Source organism: Triticum urartu, chromosome 3, assembly GCF_003073215.2.
Source record: "Triticum urartu cultivar G1812 chromosome 3, Tu2.1, whole genome shotgun sequence".
NCBI classification, from domain to species: Eukaryota; Viridiplantae; Streptophyta; class Magnoliopsida; order Poales; family Poaceae; genus Triticum; species Triticum urartu.
This window is the reverse complement of record NC_053024.1, coordinates 43657535-43675186: the sequence shown is the minus strand read 5'-3', so window position 1 is coordinate 43675186 and position 17652 is coordinate 43657535. Positions and strand designations below refer to the sequence as shown.

Sequence of the window (17652 nt, the reverse complement as noted above, 5' to 3'; positions counted from 1 at the left end):
TAGTTTTAAATTCAAGCATATTTAAAAAAAATAAGTTCTTGAGCACATTTTTATCATGCAATATTTCTTTTAGTATGTACCAATAATCCAACAACTGTTTTTCAAAGGAACCCCGATTGAAAAAACTGGAGAAAAGAACAAAGGAAAATTGCTAGAGAGAGGAGTGCTCCACGCATGCCATAGTGTGCCAGTCGGCAAGCTATCGGTCTGGACTCCCGTTCTACACGGCTGCTCCACCCATGCTACTGGGGACGAAATCATCGTTTGGGCCCTTTTGGTAAATTTAGCACAAAATGAACCTTGTTGGAAACTTTAGCATGATTTGACCCTTTTTTAGAAATGCTTGGCATCCTGACGTTTTCTTTGAACTAGCATCCTAACATTTCTGCTACACTATGCAACGCTGGAGACTTCGGTGTGCTATCCCTAAGCCACCATTAGCCACCACTATAGGGGGGTGGCGTTAGATACTATGGTGTTGCAAAAAGCTAAAGCTCCATGAACTTTGGCGTTTCTTAGTTACCAGTAACATCGGGTACTTTGGCATTTCAAAAAAAGGTCAGATCATGCTAAAGTTTCCAGCAAGGTTCATTTTGTGCTAAAGTTGCCTCAAAGGGTCAAAATAGTGATTTTGGTCTGCTACTGATGTTCCTCTTGTTGGAACTTCGTCATGGTTTGGGTCAGGACTGTCAACTACTGCATCATAAGAAGAACACCACTCCAAGTGAAGCACGAGCAAAGCAGCCAAAAGAACAAACTTATCATGTGCCTTGGATGGCAGCGACACACATGTAAGGTAGCCAAACATAACCAAAAGCTATCGAACCTAATCAAGACATTGATAATTAAAATTGTGTCAAGTAAACTAGAAGTAAATAATACTATATTATGACATAGTTCATGGAACCACGAGTTCAAATTCAACACACTTGTTTTTTTGCTGGTTAATTCAACACACTTGTTCATCACACATAACACAAAGTTCACCGGAATTGACATGAAACATACACTACAACTAGTGGTCTTGAAGGCTTTAACCGTCACAATCTACTACTATATTGCAACAAAAAAACAGAGAAATATTTATTTTACCTTGAAGGCTTTTTGTCGAACACCTGTTTTGGCACGAAGATGAATTTCAGCCGGCATAACACGCCAGGGCCGAGGCGGTCGCAGGGCCGGCTAGGAATGAGGTCATGGTTCTCCTGCTGCCATCGGGAAGCCAGGGATCTTGGCCAGAGCTACCGTCGCCACGTTGGCCGATAGCCAAGAGCTTGGAAAGAGCAGCGGCTCGGCGGTTACATGGGGGATGGAGCGGCAGCTAATCGACCTCCATGGTGATTCCTAGTGCCTCGGTATGGCGGCGGAGGGGCGGGAAGCTGTCAGAATCAATGCAAATATGCGAGGGGCAAAAATTCGGGCTCCCCGAATTCATCACCACTTACAGGCTGTTGGAGCATTATTTTGAACCCCAAGTGTCTTAAACGGATTTTTTGCTTGGCATGATGACGTTTTTTCTTTAAAGACACTCTTAGTCCCCACGAATTCTACTTCTTCATTGCAGATTTATATTTAGTAAAATGGTTTCTCCCAATTCCCATTATTGAAATCCACAGAGAAGATCATCATCTTAGTTGCGGTTTCATGACAACTTCGCCATCTAAAAATCCCTAGGAGACAGACTTGGACGGGCTGACCGACCAGCTTATTGGTCTTGTAATTTTCAGTTTTCCTACAAGGATTGCTCTCCTTCCCCATATTTTCCTCGACGGAGACCCATCTATGTCATCGTGCGTCTTGGCATTAAGTCTTCCTTGTTCCTACTTGGCTAGTACTTCCACGTACATGTTCTAGTCCATTTAACTAGGGTCAAGCAATCAAAGATCCGGTGCCGTTCCAGGCACATGTACAATTTCCGCCATGGCGGTTCCGTTCCGTTCCGTCAGTATAATTTCCTGCTACGGGTGGACACATGCGACAAAAGCCAAAATAGGCCCATGCTTTCTCCGCTATCGGCGTCGAGCTTTTGAAATAAGAGCAAAATATAACAATGTATGGCGTCTTTGCTTGCGTGTCCGCCTATCACTTCCAAGTTCCTGCCATCTCTTTCTTTAGCCATCTCCGTCACGCTATTACTGATGGATGCATGGGAGCAAACATGCCTTTTGCGGTGCTTTTCGTTTTTCCATGTAAGGGCATCTTCAACCCCGCGCTTGAAACGCCCGAGCTGTCCAACACTGTACCTCATCGGTTTATGGACCCAGCTTGCCATTCAACGCGTTATCTCATCGGTTCATGGACGCGTCTGGTTATTCAAATTCTAGCAAACCGGACGCAAATTGAAGAGCTTTGTGGGTGTTTAGATCGTTGCCACGTAGAATTCTGACACCCTTGTCCCACTCAAATCTCCCATCCAAGCCACTTTTCTCTCATTCCACCCCTGCTCCCTCTTACTCTGCATCCACACCCTTCTGGTCTAATGCTCCGTTGTACCTCTCTGGCCGCTGTCCAGGCATTACTGGACATCCAAAGCCCCACCCACGCGTGTATCCGTCTTGGACTATGCCGACATCCACCCAAGATCTGTCCATGGTCAAGTACCCTCCGCCCCCCCTGCCGATACCGTCCATGGCGAAGTGGCGGACACTACACCCGGCAGGTGTTCGGTCAAATCCTATTGAGTTTTTTTGTCGAACTTTTTGTTGTTATATGGAGTAAGCACGATGGTAGGGTACTCGGTGATGAAGGATGAGTTGTTGTGTGATGCGTGGAAGGTTGTATCTATAGACTTTACAGGCATGAGGTAAGGGGGTTCGACCTTTTGTCAAAACGTGCATGCTTCGTTTCTCAATATTGATAGTAATCTGCAACCCTAGACCCAAACGCGGTGTTTCTTTTGTAATTTAGTCTTGGAGCATGTCCCGCATGTGCTATGTGCATATGGCAGCGACATCAGTTGCATGCCTCTCGCATAGTGAGTTGCATCAAGGCACGGCGATGCAGGAAGCTTTGTCGTCCACACGAAACAGCCCCTGTCGATCGATCAGCCTTTGCCCTTCCACCATCATCTCCTCCGCCGACATATTATACCAACGACAATCCCTTTCTCAAAAAAGCGCTCGCGAGCGATGCAGTGAAGGTGCCGTGGCTCCGCAATGTCTTCGATCAGGAGGCCTTCCATGACCATGACCCGTGGGACGTTGTGAGCGACGACATCGACATCGTGGGCATGGCGATGGGTACGACTATACTCCATGGCCAACACACGAGTTCGCCTAAACCCCCACCTCATGCCACATCAGCCTTACCTCTGGGTCCCACAGATCAGAACGAGCATCATGGCATCTTTTTGAGAGATCAGTGTTCTCTAAAAAAAATTATTACGGTGGAAGGTGGTTTTCTGCGTAAAAAAGGAAAACAGGCTGTTTTTTGCAAAGTGGGCCCAAACTGAGGTGGTCACTGCGAATTCCCCTTCTTCGTTGCGGTTTCATGAAAACTTCGCCGTCTGAATTCTTAGGAAACGGACTGACCGACCGACCGATGTGAACACGGCGGCTCCGGTCAGTCCCCTCCTCTCTCCGCTCCGCTCTAGTCGTCTTCCCTCCCCCCGAGCTCCATAAAATAAGGCGTGCAAGCTACTCGTTGCCGGCAGCTTCCTCCACCTCCCTCTCCCTCTCTTCCTCCCCTCTCCCTCCCTCTCCGATCCAGCGATCTCTGGGGTATCGCCGCCGATGGCGGGGTCGATCCGCGTCACCATGGAGGTCGGCGCCGACGGCGTCGCGCTCATCACCATCTGCAACCCGCCGGTCAATGCTCTGCACCCCATCAGTAAGCGACACCCTCGCCTCCACTCCTCCTTCGTCGGGCCTCTTTCTGCCTAGTCTGACGCCGTGCGCCGATTCGGCCGGCTCCCCTTCTCCGCGCAGTCATCGAGGGGCTCAAGGAGAAGTACGCCGAGGCCTTGGGTCGCGACGACGTCAAGGCCATCGTCCTCACGGGTGAGATTTCCCTTGCTTGACCACCCCCCTCCCTCCTCCTCCTAAAGGATGGAGACTTTTGGTCTGTCTAGTGATGCTTTTTGATGTGATTGTTGGCGGAATTGATGTTAGTGAGTAGCAATCCCTGTTTTGCTCTGTTTTGATGTTGTTCTGTCTGCTCAAATTCGTTGACCACCCAACTATTTCTTGGTTTGGGGTTATCCTGGTATATGTATTAATTATAGTACGGTTGTGGAGCTGTCGCCATCGTATCTTTTTATTTGTGCTGATCCCAGTCAGCTTTGTGATTGTGTTGCTTCAGTTTTTATGATGCCAACCGCTTGGCTGAAAGTGGGAACCTCGCTAAAATAGTTAACTGAAGTACGAAGGGGGCTTATGCTTGCTATAGATTTTCGACTGCACGGAAGCTCCCCTGTTTCTCCACAGGTCAGAAAAAATGGGTACTGGGTGTTAGTTTTGCTATATTAGAAGGACATACATTGACTAAATCTATATAGAAGGCATGTATGGTGCTATGATTGGCATATTTCTTGTTTTGTCACTGCACAGAGGAGGCCTTACAGAGTTGTGCATTCCAGGGATGTGGGAAGGGGGTTAAAAAAAATTCCGTTCACGGAACTTACTATTTCTGATACTTCTTGCTGTTTTGTATTCAAATTATTAATTACTTTAAATTTTATAGGCGCGGCTGGCAAGTTTTGTGGAGGCTTCGATATCAATGTATTCTCAAAAGTTCATGAGACTGGTAAGGGGGTTGCCTTCATTTGTATGGTTGACAAACTGATTGTTAAGAGCCTAGCTTTTTGGACCAATCTGTTCTGTTTTCTTACACATTTAACATGGTTTTGCAGGAGACGTGTCCATTTTGCCTGAGATGTCTTTTGAGCTTGTGTCGAATATGATGGAAGGTTTGGCATTTTTGTTTCTAATTATTTCATGGTTTCTGTTGTCTATGAATGATGGAACTCTTTAGGCACCTCTAATTTGTATCGAGATCATGAAATCTGGGCCTGATTGTAAAAACATGTTTACATGCAGATGGCAAAAAGCCTTCTGTCGCTGCAATTCAAGGCCTTGCTCTTGGCGGTGGTCTAGAGTTGACTATGGTCTGTCATTTTTGTTGCTTTTCTGCTGAACGTACAGCTGATTCTTTACCCTGTATCTGAACCAAAGTCCTGTTTATCATGTAAATGAACAATTTTTTTTCAGGGTTGTCATGCTCGGATAGCTACCCCTGAAGCTCAACTTGGATTACCAGAGCTAACTCTTGGCGTGATTCCTGGAGCTGGAGGTAGGGAACTAGGGATACGTCTTTTTTCCGACAGTTTGAACTACTGCTCTTATTTGCTTGCTTTGTATTGGATTCTGTCATGGATCTGAAACTTTTCTACTTATCATGTAGGAACTCAGCGTCTACCGAGGCTTGTAGGTCTGCCCAAAGCAATAGAAATGATGCTGGTGAGTCTAATCTATCTTCTGTGTTAGTTGTTATGCTGACCTAGCTGTGGTCAGATAAACTTCGTGTCCTAAGTTGATTAACATATGCAAAGTAAATTAGACAGAAGGCATATAATAGTGAAAACCAATTTTAAGTGAGTGGCTTGAGTTATATTCATTCATATTCAACCCTGGTAGTAATAAGGTTTCCAAAGAACAATGAATGTTGAAAAACTAGAGCATAAATAAGAATCTCAATTCAAACTGTAAATATGCCTGGTACATGTATGTAGCACTGAACATATCAGGCACCCATTTAACAAGGAGTGTATATGTAATAATGCTCATCTGGAAATTAGTATCATCCTATCTTGTTTCTTACTCCTATCATGCTCAGTTATAATAAATGCATTCATAAAATTTGCTCCAGCAATCGAAGTTCATTACAGCCAAGGAAGGAAAAGAACGTGGTTTTATTGATGCGCTTTGCTCCCCTGATGAGTTGATAAAAATGTCACGCTCTTGGGCTCTGGAGATTGCAAATTACCGTAAACCTTGGATAAGATCTCTTGGCAGAACAGATAGGCTTGGTTCACTGTCTGAAGCTCGTGCTGTATTAAGTATGGCAAGGCAGCAAGCAAATAAGGTTGCAGCAAACATGCCACAGCACCAGGCCTGCCTAGATGTTATTGAAGAAGGTGCACTATATGGAGGCCATGCTGGTGTTGTGAAGGTTTGAATTTCCTATTTGTCTTGGTACACACGCTAATATCATCTATGTGCTCTCTTAGTTAAACAGCTAGCTGGGCACCATATCTCCCCAAAACTTCTAGAGCTTAGACTAGTCTTCTTATGTCAATTGAGAACTATACTAGTCCATTGCCAATATGCCCTGATTCAGTAATTGCTGATAAGCATAATGTAATAAAGGCCCTAAGTAGCCATGTCTCTACAGTAACAGTCAGTTTCTCAGAAACATTTAGATTCCTTAGCTCATTTTTGCCCAGAGTAACAAATTAACTTGGCAAAATCTTGGTATCACTGCTATGCATAACTTGGGCTCCATTTGGCATCATGTTGGATTATTATAATACAGCTTATCTACAACGTTTTTTTATTATCTACTTTACTGTTTGTTTAACCAACTCATCGTACTTCCGTGGTTTTTGTAGCAGCAGATTATAAAACAAGTTCAGCACAGAACAATTTAGCAACCGCAGACCAAGCATTAAAAATTATAACAAACCTCCATGTAGTATAGTGATGACAATAATTGTTTCTTTGTTCTGTTGTTTATTATTCCTTATGCATGTGTTTGGTGTACCTAAATAATGCAGGAAGCAAAGGTTTTCAAGGAGTTGGTAGTATCAACCACATCAAGGGCACTTGTCCATGCATTCTTCGCCCAGCGTTCCACCACTAAGGTTGTCCTCAAAAGTATAGTATTCTGTTTAACTTTTCTTTTCCTGATTCACTTCTCATGTGTTGCAACTGTCTTAATTTCGCTGCACATAGTTAATTACCATGCAACCAAACTATGTTATAGAATATGATACATGATACTCCCTCCGTCCCAAAATAAGTCTTATTTTGGGATGGAGTATTAACTAACCATGCAACCAGACTACATTAGAGCATATGATACTTGGTCTTAACTAAGCTTTGCTCAAATTGCAATGCCATATGTGAACACATCAAAGCTAAATTGCTGCAAGGACGTCATTTGATGTGTAAACTTTTGTTTTGCCCCCTTTGGTTATTTGTAACCTGGTGTGCTGTCTGACTTATACAGTTGATTCTTGTAGGTACCAGGTGTTACTGATATTCAACTCAAACCCAGGAACATAAGAAAAGTTGCTGTTATTGGTGGTGGTCTTATGGGTTCTGGAATTGCAACAGCCCTTCTTGTTGGCAATATATCTGTTGTCCTCAAGGAAGTAAACCCTCAATTTTTGCAAAGGGGACAAAAAACAATAGCAGGTCAATTTTGTGATACTACTGTAGCATTTCTTGTTTTTTTCTTTCCAATAGATATTTGGATTGTGATTTTTGTTGATGTAGTGTTGAAACATCAAGTTACTATAAATGATATTACCGAACAACACTGATTTTCTTTTGCACAGGAAATCTGGAGGGCCTTGTCAAAAGAGGCTCATTGACCAAGGATAAAATGAGCAAGGCCATATCACTTCTCAAGGGTGCATTGGATTATTCAGATTTCAAGGATGTTGATATGGTTATTGAGGTTGTCCTCGTATGACTTATGATTTAAAGAAGACAAAATAGTTGTGCATATATATTAGGGTCCCTCTAGTGTGTGAGGCAAATATTCATGACATTGTAGTGCATTAACGAATCTTATGAAGGTTCCCATAAAAATGATTATGGGGAATTTTGATAGATAGGTTTGATATGGTTATGCAATCTATTACATAGTCACGCAGCACACTTGCTTGTTAGGTTCTTATGCATATCTTCTTTTCTTGTAGGCTGTTATTGAGAAGGTTCCTTTGAAGCAATCAATTTTTGCTGACATTGAGAAAATCTGCCCACCACATTGCATACTTGCAACGAACACTTCCACCATCGATTTGAATGTTATTGGCGAGAAGACAAATTCTCAAGATAGAATTATTGGGGCTCATTTTTTCAGGTATGTTGTTTCTTGTGGGTTATGGTTTAGCACTTCCTGAAAACCAGCAGTGTTCCAACTTAAGAAGTGCACTAAGGACTTATGCATCAAGGTGCTGGAACACATCATATCAATAAAATTTGTTAACAGGGGCATGTAACTATCAAATTGTTGACACCATACATTACCAATTTAACTCCATGCATCTAAGTCATGCTGCAAAAGAAAACTTGTTCTTCAGAGAAGGGAAATTGATGGTTATGCAAGTTGCTACCAGTGAAGTTAGCCATAATTTTAAGTGTCAATGTGCGAACTTTGCATGGAAGTTCCGTAATATTCTGAAGTTAGTAGATGTAGGAGGGGTATTCTTGGTGTCAATTTACTACATGATAATTTGTTCTGATTTGTATTCTAATTATTGACTGTTGTTTTTGGAACATCTATATGTAAAAGCATGATTTCTAGTTTATGTAGGTTGATTCAAACACAAAAGAGGCAATAACCGAACAAAACCTTTTAACAAGTATTTTTTTTGCTGAAGGGATATCAAAAAGTAAATCACAAGTCATTCTTCCAAATGGATAACCATCATCAATTCCTGCAGGAAAAAATGTATAAAAATTGTTCTGCTCTTTAATAAATCGCAAAACTATGTTTGCATGTCCCAAATGACATGTGGCCGGCTGCTGTTTGTTTTAGTACAATTTGAAGCTAGATGCCTATGTCTTCATAAGGTAGCAGCGGTTGCAATATTTTCTTATAAGCATCAATTTTGGGGAGTTAGGGAAGCTACTTCTATTTAACTTCGAAACAAATGTCCGGAAAGTATGTTACGGACACGAGATTATGGAAATAATAGTCCTTCAGTTTTACTGGTTTGGATGATATATTGATCCTTCAAGCTTTACTTGCTTACTGAGAATGCGACGTGCTAATGTTATGTTATTTGCAGCCCTGCTCATATTATGCCCTTGCTTGAAATTGTCCGGACGGAAAAGACATCACCACAAGCTATCCTTGATCTCATTACAGTTGGGAAAATAATAAAGAAAATCCCCATTGTTGTTGGCAACTGCACAGGCTTTGCAGTAAATCGTACATTTTTCCCTTACACACAAGGTGCTCAGCTTCTAGTTAGTCTTGGCATTGATCTTTTCAGAATTGATCGAATAATAAGCAACTTTGGCATGCCAATGGGACCTTTTCAGTAAGTTCTTCGACTCTGTTTTTATGTCCATGTGAAATAATGGCCAATGGTCTCAAATTAGGTTCCTTTTATGAATAGCAAGCCAATGTTCCCATTCAACTATGTACATTTTTTTTCTATTTCTTGATTCCAGTGTCATGTATTGTTCTTTCAGTTTGTTAGGATAAATCAGATGCAACCCACTTCAGAGCAGTTTTAGTACTCCCTCCGTCCCATAATATGAGACGTTTTTTTTACACTACACTAGTGTCAAAATACGTCCTAGATTATGGGACAGAGGAGTATAATATTATGGTCCACTATGGACATGTATTTGTGATAATAGTACTCTAGGGGGAAAAGTGATTTATTAGAATGTTAGCAATCAAGTAATACTATTCATCACCCAGGGTGCAGAATAAGTTATTCTTCACCTGAGGTAATCTTCATATCGTTTCATAAATAAATTACATTTGGAATACAAATAGTTACATTCATACAATGTAAAATTTGGCACAAGAAAACAAAAATATAGGTTATAAAGACTAGAAAAAATGCATTTTATGTATATTTTACACTATGTTTTTACGTTTGTAATTTTACGTAACATAAAATATTTTTTACGGTGATTATATATTTTCTTACGTTCTCTTTTTACGTATGAAATAAGAAAAAAAATTACGGAACGTAAAGTTACGGTGCATTTATGTTAAAATAAAGGGGGGGGGGGGTGAAGAATAACTATTCCTCACCCAGGGTGACGGATAGTCAATCCCATATCAGACATTATTTGCCTTAAATGATATTGTAATATATGTTAAATAGAAATTGATGGTGAAAACTGTGTTCTGCTTTAGAGACCATGTCAGTGTCAAAACAATTAACTGACACCCAACCATCTTTGGAATATGCTTGTTGTGCTGCTAGCTTGCTACAATGCACAATGCAGTGCCCAGGCATCATCCACTGACTCTTTCAATTTTTTTAAACATGATTCACATGAGTTCTTATGTTTGACTGTTTCCATTCCCCTACAGACTCCAAGATTTAGCTGGATATGGAGTAGCCTTAGCAGTAAAGGATATCTATGCAGCTGCCTTTGGAACACGGAATTTTAACTCCGTTCTAGTGGATTTGATGGCGGAGACTGGGCGGCAGGGTATGCTTCTGAACCTGCTTTTGCTCCAGCTATGGGTTACAGTAAATAGGATGGGTTGTGACCAGACCAATAGTTACTGCACCATTTCTATAAATGCATTTTTCACAACTGAAATTTCCCTGTTACTTAACAGGAAAGAGCAATGGAAAAGGTTACTACCTTTATGAGAAGGGTGCGAAGCCAAAGCCTGACCCTAATGTTCAACATGTGATTGACGAGTACAGAAGACAGGCAAAGACAATGCCGGGTGGAAAGGTTTCACTTCCTCTTTCTAACTGTCTGACATTTTTTCTGCATCTATGAAAAGATGCCGTGCTACCTCATTTGTTAATGAAAGGTTTTCCTGATACTGATACATTGCCTTGCTTGCAGCCTGTTACTTTATCAGATCAAGATATATTGGAGATGGTTTTCTTCCCAGTCGTTAATGAGGCATGCAGGGTCATGGATGAAAACGTGGTGATCAGGGCTGCTGATCTTGATATCGCATCTGTTCTTGGGATGGGCTTTCCTAAGTACAGGTAGGCAGTTGCTGCTTAAATCTCTGACTGTCCTAAATCCTAGTTGACCAGTGACAATCTGCATTCACTTGAAATATGATTAAATGAGATATACTGGTTGAGATTCTACTGCTGGTTTTACAACTTATGAACCTAATTTAACACTTACGTAGGCTAGCATTGTCTGTCTTATATCAGAATTGATTTAACACCAATTGATTTTAGCTTAGCACTTGAGGCTAGTGAGTTAGCCCTATAGCTGATTGTTTTTCAAATCGCCATGTTCAGGCCTTCTTCCCAATTTAGTTGATAGCTTTAATGATACTCAAGTACTAGTTTTTAGTTTAATTAAATATATCTGCAACCTATAGTTTACCAAATGTAGGATATAGTCCCTGTTGGTTGTAGTCCGCTGTGTAATGTGTATTTTTTTTCATTTTTCTTAGATTAGTATCCCCCCCCCCCCCCAATTATTATCACTGTTTGTTGAAGGAGGTGCGGTGGTTGCTTTGAAGTAGTTCTAATCTATAGTCTAATAATGAAGGGGTGGCCTCATCTTTTGGGCTGACACGGTGGGAGCATCTTATATACATTCAAAGCTTAGCAAGTGGGCTGAAATGTACGGTGATTTCTTCAAACCATCATCATATTTGGAGGAAAGAGCAAAAAGCGGCCGACCACTGGTACACTCTTGCATTCTCCCTCATCTGATGGATCATCTTATCCTAACTATGTTGAATTGTTGCATAGTATTACACTTTACTTACAAATAATTATAAACACAAATTTCAAGATTTTCACAATTATAAGTTTATAACCAGTGTATGACTTGCGTAACATAGACGATTGTGTCATTGCTGGAGAATATTTATTAACTTAAGCTTTTCAACATATTTCCTTCTGACCGTCAAGTGTGTGAATGATATGAAAATGAAGTCTACATTTCATTATCCATCGTTCAGTCTTGTGTTGCCAGTCTTGTTTCTTGCCATCACATTTAGGGGCATCTTATAAATTGAAACATTGTGCCGCTCCTTGCCTTTGGGTTTTGTAAAGTTAATCCTACCTAAGTTTGTTGGAAATTAAACATGTCATGATATCCACAGGCCGCGCCACGGACGGCTCACCAAGCTTCGACGAGGTCACGCATGTGAGGCGCGGCATATGATGAGCACTTGGCTCAGCTACTGCTCGAACAGCATCAACACTGCTTGCGGCACATATGTGGACCTCCAGGGAAGTGTTATCTGTAGTGTGTGTTGGACATTACATCATGTTCACAGTTTTTTACCTGGGCTGATACAACAATAAGAAAAATAAACGTCTTAGCATAGTTCTCTGGTTGTAATTTCCATGCCTCATAACTGTGCAAGTCTGTAACTATGGTAAGTAGAGTTTATGCTGTATTTGTCAAGTGTAAATTTGCACATCACAATTCAGGGGAATGATATCTTTCTTTTTGAGAATTCACAACACTGTCCAGCAAGGCCACGGGGAGAGGGTTTTTGATCCATGGATCTTGGCCTGAAAACTGTATCCGAGTTCCGGGTCCAGCATCCTCTCGTTTGGACTTTTCAAACTTTGCGAACGTATACATCCAAGTAGCCAAAGGAAGGAAAATCAATCTAGTCTCAACCTTTTGGCCAGGAAGGAAAATCAATAATACCAGATAGTAGCGGTGAGGTTCGAATCCTTCCGCCCTAGATGAGCTGGTATGGGCAAAACGTATTCCAGCAAAAGCGCCAACTCCTATTAGAGCATATAAACCTTTGATGGCATTTGGAGAAGCTGCTGAATGTTGTATACAAATTACAGCTTCAGACTGGTGAGCATAAAAACTGCCCCTTCCTTCCCTCTCTCACTGCACAACTCTGCCCCACACCACATCCTCTGTCCATGTATAACAAACACAACAGACACTTGGATTTATACAACAAATTTCATGCGCACACACATGAAGCTAACCATCCTAAAGGTAAAACAGAAGGAACAACAACACAACATTGTAGCCTCGGTTTAGGCCTGGTCGCGATTTCTTCATTCTCTGTGCATCCTTTGATGGTCGCGCCTCCTCATGTTCTCCCAGATCGAGACGAGGAGATTCAAGATGTAGTAGTAGATGGTGCTCACGCAGGTCATGACGAAGTTCCAGCAAGAGGAAGGCCAATACCATGGATAGAGCAGCCGAAAGAACAGACTTATCACGTGCCTCGGATAGCGACCCACCTGTACATGCATAACAGTAAGCCATTGAACATAATCGACACATTATTTACTAGCCATTGGGATGGTGATGCAGCACAATTGTGATGGCCCTCCATCACCAGTAAATTAGCATTTAACAGTGTTCATCATCACGGTAATAAGAGTATGTGAACAACTATCATGATTCAAGAATAAACGGGTGTGGTACACATTGAAAATAATGGTACGTTGGTTGCAAGGAATATTTTGTGGACATTCACTCTGGTTTGCTCTGCATACGCATGAGCTCCCAATCTCAAACCTCACTCCATGTCAAGGGTAACTAGAAAGAGAATTTCTTGTGAATTTGATTTCTCAAAATTGTCAGAATCTGTGTTCTTTTTTCATTCTTGACAAGGTATAAACTTCAGTTAGGTAGAACAAACCATGATCTACATCTACAACAAAATTCGCAATTTCCATGACGTTTTCTAGCTGGATTGCTTATGGCAGAAGCAAAATATGGTAAGATAAATTAGAAGTATAGAACTAAGATTAAGATAATAAGATGGCACTCACAGGAAAAAGTAAATCCAACGTATTCCAGGCTGCATGCCGGACGGCTCTTGTTGGATAGGCAGGGCCTCCAGGAGATGTGAAGCTATACAGGCATGACTTTAGCCTGGTGCTTGTACTCATCCTCAACTCCCAGCCTGCGCTCATCGATTTCCTTTCAGGATAAAATGTGATCTTCCAGTGGAGAAATATACATATTCACTGAAGATAAATGTTCTGGCTAGCAAATACCTTGAAGGATGGTCATGCGGGAAAGGTAGTGCAGCAGTACTGGCTCCACTTTTAGCTTCTGGAGCTGGATTAACAATAACCAAATATTTAGTCTGCAGAAACGATGTGGTATGTCATATGGAAGGGGAACAACGAATTTTCCATTCAGATGGTAACCTGATCGGTGAGTTCAATCACAAAGTAATCTGCAGCTCCACCAACCAAGAAAGAATTTGGAAAAGCAGGGAAATGCCCAAGAAAACTTGTAAGCAAGTGATCTGCTCATGGAAAATTGCAACAGTTTAGTGGCAAACAACAAACAACCAGCACCAAAGTGTGGAGAAAAGGAACCTACCCTGATCATAGAACAGCATGAATCTGGAGAGGAGGCAGAATAAATTTCTACCAGCCTGTACACAATTATCAATCAATATTCATTGATTACTGAACATGCTTACAAAAAATGGCTAGTACATTTCCGTGCAGAGAGATAGAGGGAGAGGTCGACCTGTGGTGATATCTTAATGAGTTGATCTGGAACTAAAGCCACTTCTTCAAGGAGATACTGTTCAAGGAACAAAGGATGTTAGTAACGGTGTAAAAATGCATGCTGTACAGTTCCAAACAGAGGTACAAAAGCATAAGCAAACAAATGCTTACATGATACAATGGGAGGAAGTACCTTGTATTGGTTTGAATGTCAATCCTGTCAGAGATATAAAAAAATGATTCTATCATACGTGGGAGTTTGAGGCAAAAAGGGAAGGGGCATCATTGCACAATCATACCAAAAAACGTTAGTAGCTCCTTGGACAAGAGCAGAGCTGTATCTTAGTGATACCTCTTTCCCCTCAAGAGAGACTTCAAACAACTGCAATGAAGAACTTGCAATTTACCAAATGAAGTACAAATGAGAGCCAATACAACTTGCATCATCTTTATCAACAAGACTAAATAACTAAGGCCAGCTTGCGATTAGAAAAAAAGTATCTTAGCTAAGGCCAGCTTGTAGTTTCATTTTGAGCCTGATGTATAGTAACTATATATATCAGCAGATTACTGACAAGTGCTATAGAAAGAAGTGAGGTGACGCAACACATTCTTTCAGGTAGAGTCGAAATGAAATCATCCAAGTCAAAATAGAAAACATGACTTTCTCAGAAACATGCAGATAAATAAATAACCCATTGTAATTCCTAATATCTACAAGAACATAAGTTCAGTACATACCCATCTGTGAAAAAGAAGCGCAAATATGTTGGCTGCAAAGGATTGGCTCCAGAGTTGCACTATCAACTCAAGTATACGCCTCCCACTTTGAGGGACTTTCACATAGTGATTTGCAAGAATCTCATAGAAACACAAATGGCTGTCTTCGCGTTCATCTACTGGAGCGATTCCCTCATTATTGGTGCTTAAAATCTTATCTGTTCATCAGAGGCAAGGATTCTTGTAAAGATATCACAGTAGCTTATTTTCGCTTTTTTTAGAGAATAACATACAAAATAGTATCCCTCCATTTCCAAATAGACGTCATTTTAGCCTCTCCTACATCGATTTGTTAAATATGTCCGTAAGCTGGCACGAACTTGGGTGTCAACCATTTGAAATGCACCAACAGCAATATCAGAGGATGATGATTAGCAGAACAGATGCTGGAAATTCAGAGAAATGTTGGCACCTCGAGCGCGGTCGTCGATCTTGAGCGCGATATCGGCGAACAGCTGCTGCAGCAGCTTGAGGCGCTGTGAGTTGGAATTCAGAGCCTGCACACAAAACAAGCAACCAATTAAAATTCAGCCTAAAGCTTCCAAGGAATTGCAGCGAAATAAAAAGGAAACAGCCCCCAATTCTAAACAAAGCCAAATTGATCTGGCTGAATCTTTTGAAACAGACCACCGAAAATCCCTCCTTTTTCCCTCTATCAATTGTATGCCCACTTGCAATAGAATCTTTTTCCTATTTTCCCCCCTACCATTTGACATTTGAATGAAACCAGAATCCACCTTTACTTTTCTATCTAACAATTCCCCACGTGGCAAAACCAATCGATTGACTCCGAAAGAAATCAAACCAACACGACGAAATTGACCGCTAAGAGCCGACGAAGGCGGGCGGAGGGGAAACAGAAGAGCTCGACGGGCAGCGACGGCGCGATTGTCAAATCGGCGGCCGCCAGCTCCCAGGATTAATCAGCCGCAAGGAATGAAGAGAGGGGCGAGGGGTCGGAACGAATGCGGAGGTAACCTTGTGCAGCTTGCGCTCGATCTCGAGGGAGAGCGCCTCGAGGTGGTCCGCCGTGCGGGCCCGCATCTCCTCTCCGTCCGACCGCCCTCGCCGGGATTTGGGAAGGGGGGCGAACCGCCGGCCGCGCTCGGTATCCGATTGTACGGACCTGCTCTTGTTTTTTTTGCCCCTTCGTTCCTCCTTTTTGTGCGTTGCGTACGTGCTGGTGTTTCTTCGGCGGTCGCATCTGGGCCGTACGTGTTTTAGGCGGTCGCATCGAGGCCGTACGCGTGCCTGCTGGATGGATGTCTCCGCCGGCTCGAGGTCGGCTGGCCGGTGGCTCGGACGCGTGTGAAGGGAAGGGACACGCACCCGCCTCGACGTGGATGGATAAGTTATGAACGAGTGTTTAGGCCCCTTTGATTTGTACGATTCTAAAAACGTGGGAATAGAAAAAAAATAAAGAATTAAAGTGGCATGCCCATCTATATTTATATCTATACCTATTAATAAAGCAAGGTAATATTTTTGATTTCATCTCGCTTAGGTGATTCTGTTAGTTTTTCTTCAAAATATATATATATATATATAAAGTCTATTAGTAGCCCAGGGTGAGAAATACTAATTCTTCATCCTGGTCGGTTGGCTGAGCCAGATCTTACGTCAGTGTCCAACGAAGTCGCCACGGTTTTAAGACTGTAAAAAGCCTACCGTCCCCGCTGTAAAATTACATCGGGTTGAGGTAATTTTACCTTTTATGCGTTGATGTCTCGAACCCAGCCACCTCCCCGTCCTTTTCCGCTCTTTATTAAAAAAGAAAAGGAAAAAAAATCTACGGACGGTTTCGACGGCGAACGGCGGCATGGTGCTCAGCGGGTTGACTTGGTCTTGGGCGGCGCCGTCGTTGCTGTTGGCGGTGCAGACTCAGCGGCGCGGTGCTCGGTGGTAGTAGGTGGCATCGGCGGTGTGGTGAGTTCTTTGGGTTCCTCAGTGCCGGGCAACGCGGGGGCTAAATCGACTGCGACCGCTTCATGCTCAACAACGGCCATGACGGCACTGCTCCATCTCGCGGGCTACGGCGGCAGTGCTCCATCTAGCAGGCTATGGCGGCGTCACGGTGAGCTCTCCACACTCTGGTTCATTGCCAGGATTCATTCCCCGGTATTTCCCCTCCCATCCCCTCTCAATCCAGAATTCTAAATCAAGGAACTTAGGCATAATCCTGGTCACTACTTGCTGGCTGCGGCGGCTGCCATGGTGCTAGGTTTTGGCCTGTACACGTTTCAATTTGGGTGCACAAGTTTGAGTACGGCTTCGCCAGATTTGATAATGTGCATATCAGCGAAGACTGAACAAAAATTTGCATTGCCGTGGTGATCTGGCCTGCTTGGTACTGTAGAAAAATAGATGTTGGGGACAAATCAGGAAGAGCTTCTCTCCAGATCTGACCTATGGCCGCTTCCAGTCCTCCTACTAATCTTCTATCTTCCATAAATAGAGCTACCAACACTTTTGTGTCTAATGACTCCTTAGGTTCAGCGGCT

The 17652-nt window shown here is 42.4% G+C and overlaps 2 protein-coding genes across 2 annotated transcripts; one reads left to right on the top strand and one right to left on the bottom strand.

Moving 5' to 3' along the window:
* Positions 1-3521: 3521 nt before the first annotated feature.
* LOC125542670 (peroxisomal fatty acid beta-oxidation multifunctional protein-like) lies at positions 3522-12378 on the top strand. Its single transcript, XM_048705803.1, has 18 exons — positions 3522-3828; positions 3927-3998; positions 4681-4743; positions 4850-4906; positions 5037-5104; positions 5208-5289; positions 5401-5456; positions 5866-6168; positions 6773-6859; positions 7241-7415; positions 7559-7680; positions 7925-8088; positions 9020-9274; positions 10291-10412; positions 10546-10667; positions 10785-10933; positions 11457-11595; positions 12019-12378. Exons 1-18 carry the CDS (start codon positions 3732-3734, stop codon positions 12064-12066), a joined length of 2181 nt encoding a protein of 726 aa, XP_048561760.1. The 5' UTR covers positions 3522-3731; the 3' UTR covers positions 12067-12378.
* Positions 12379-12664: 286 nt separating this feature from the next.
* On the bottom strand, positions 12665-16308 carry LOC125542671. Its single transcript, XM_048705804.1, has 11 exons — positions 16130-16308; positions 15564-15648; positions 15113-15309; positions 14671-14753; positions 14543-14588; positions 14391-14447; positions 14238-14292; positions 14060-14160; positions 13904-13967; positions 13676-13809; positions 12665-13138 (listed from the first exon to the last, which is right to left on the bottom strand). The coding sequence occupies exons 1-11, from the start codon at positions 16193-16195 to the stop codon at positions 12950-12952; spliced, it is 1077 nt and encodes a 358-aa protein (XP_048561761.1). The 5' UTR covers positions 16196-16308; the 3' UTR covers positions 12665-12949.
* Positions 16309-17652: the final 1344 nt, after the last annotated feature.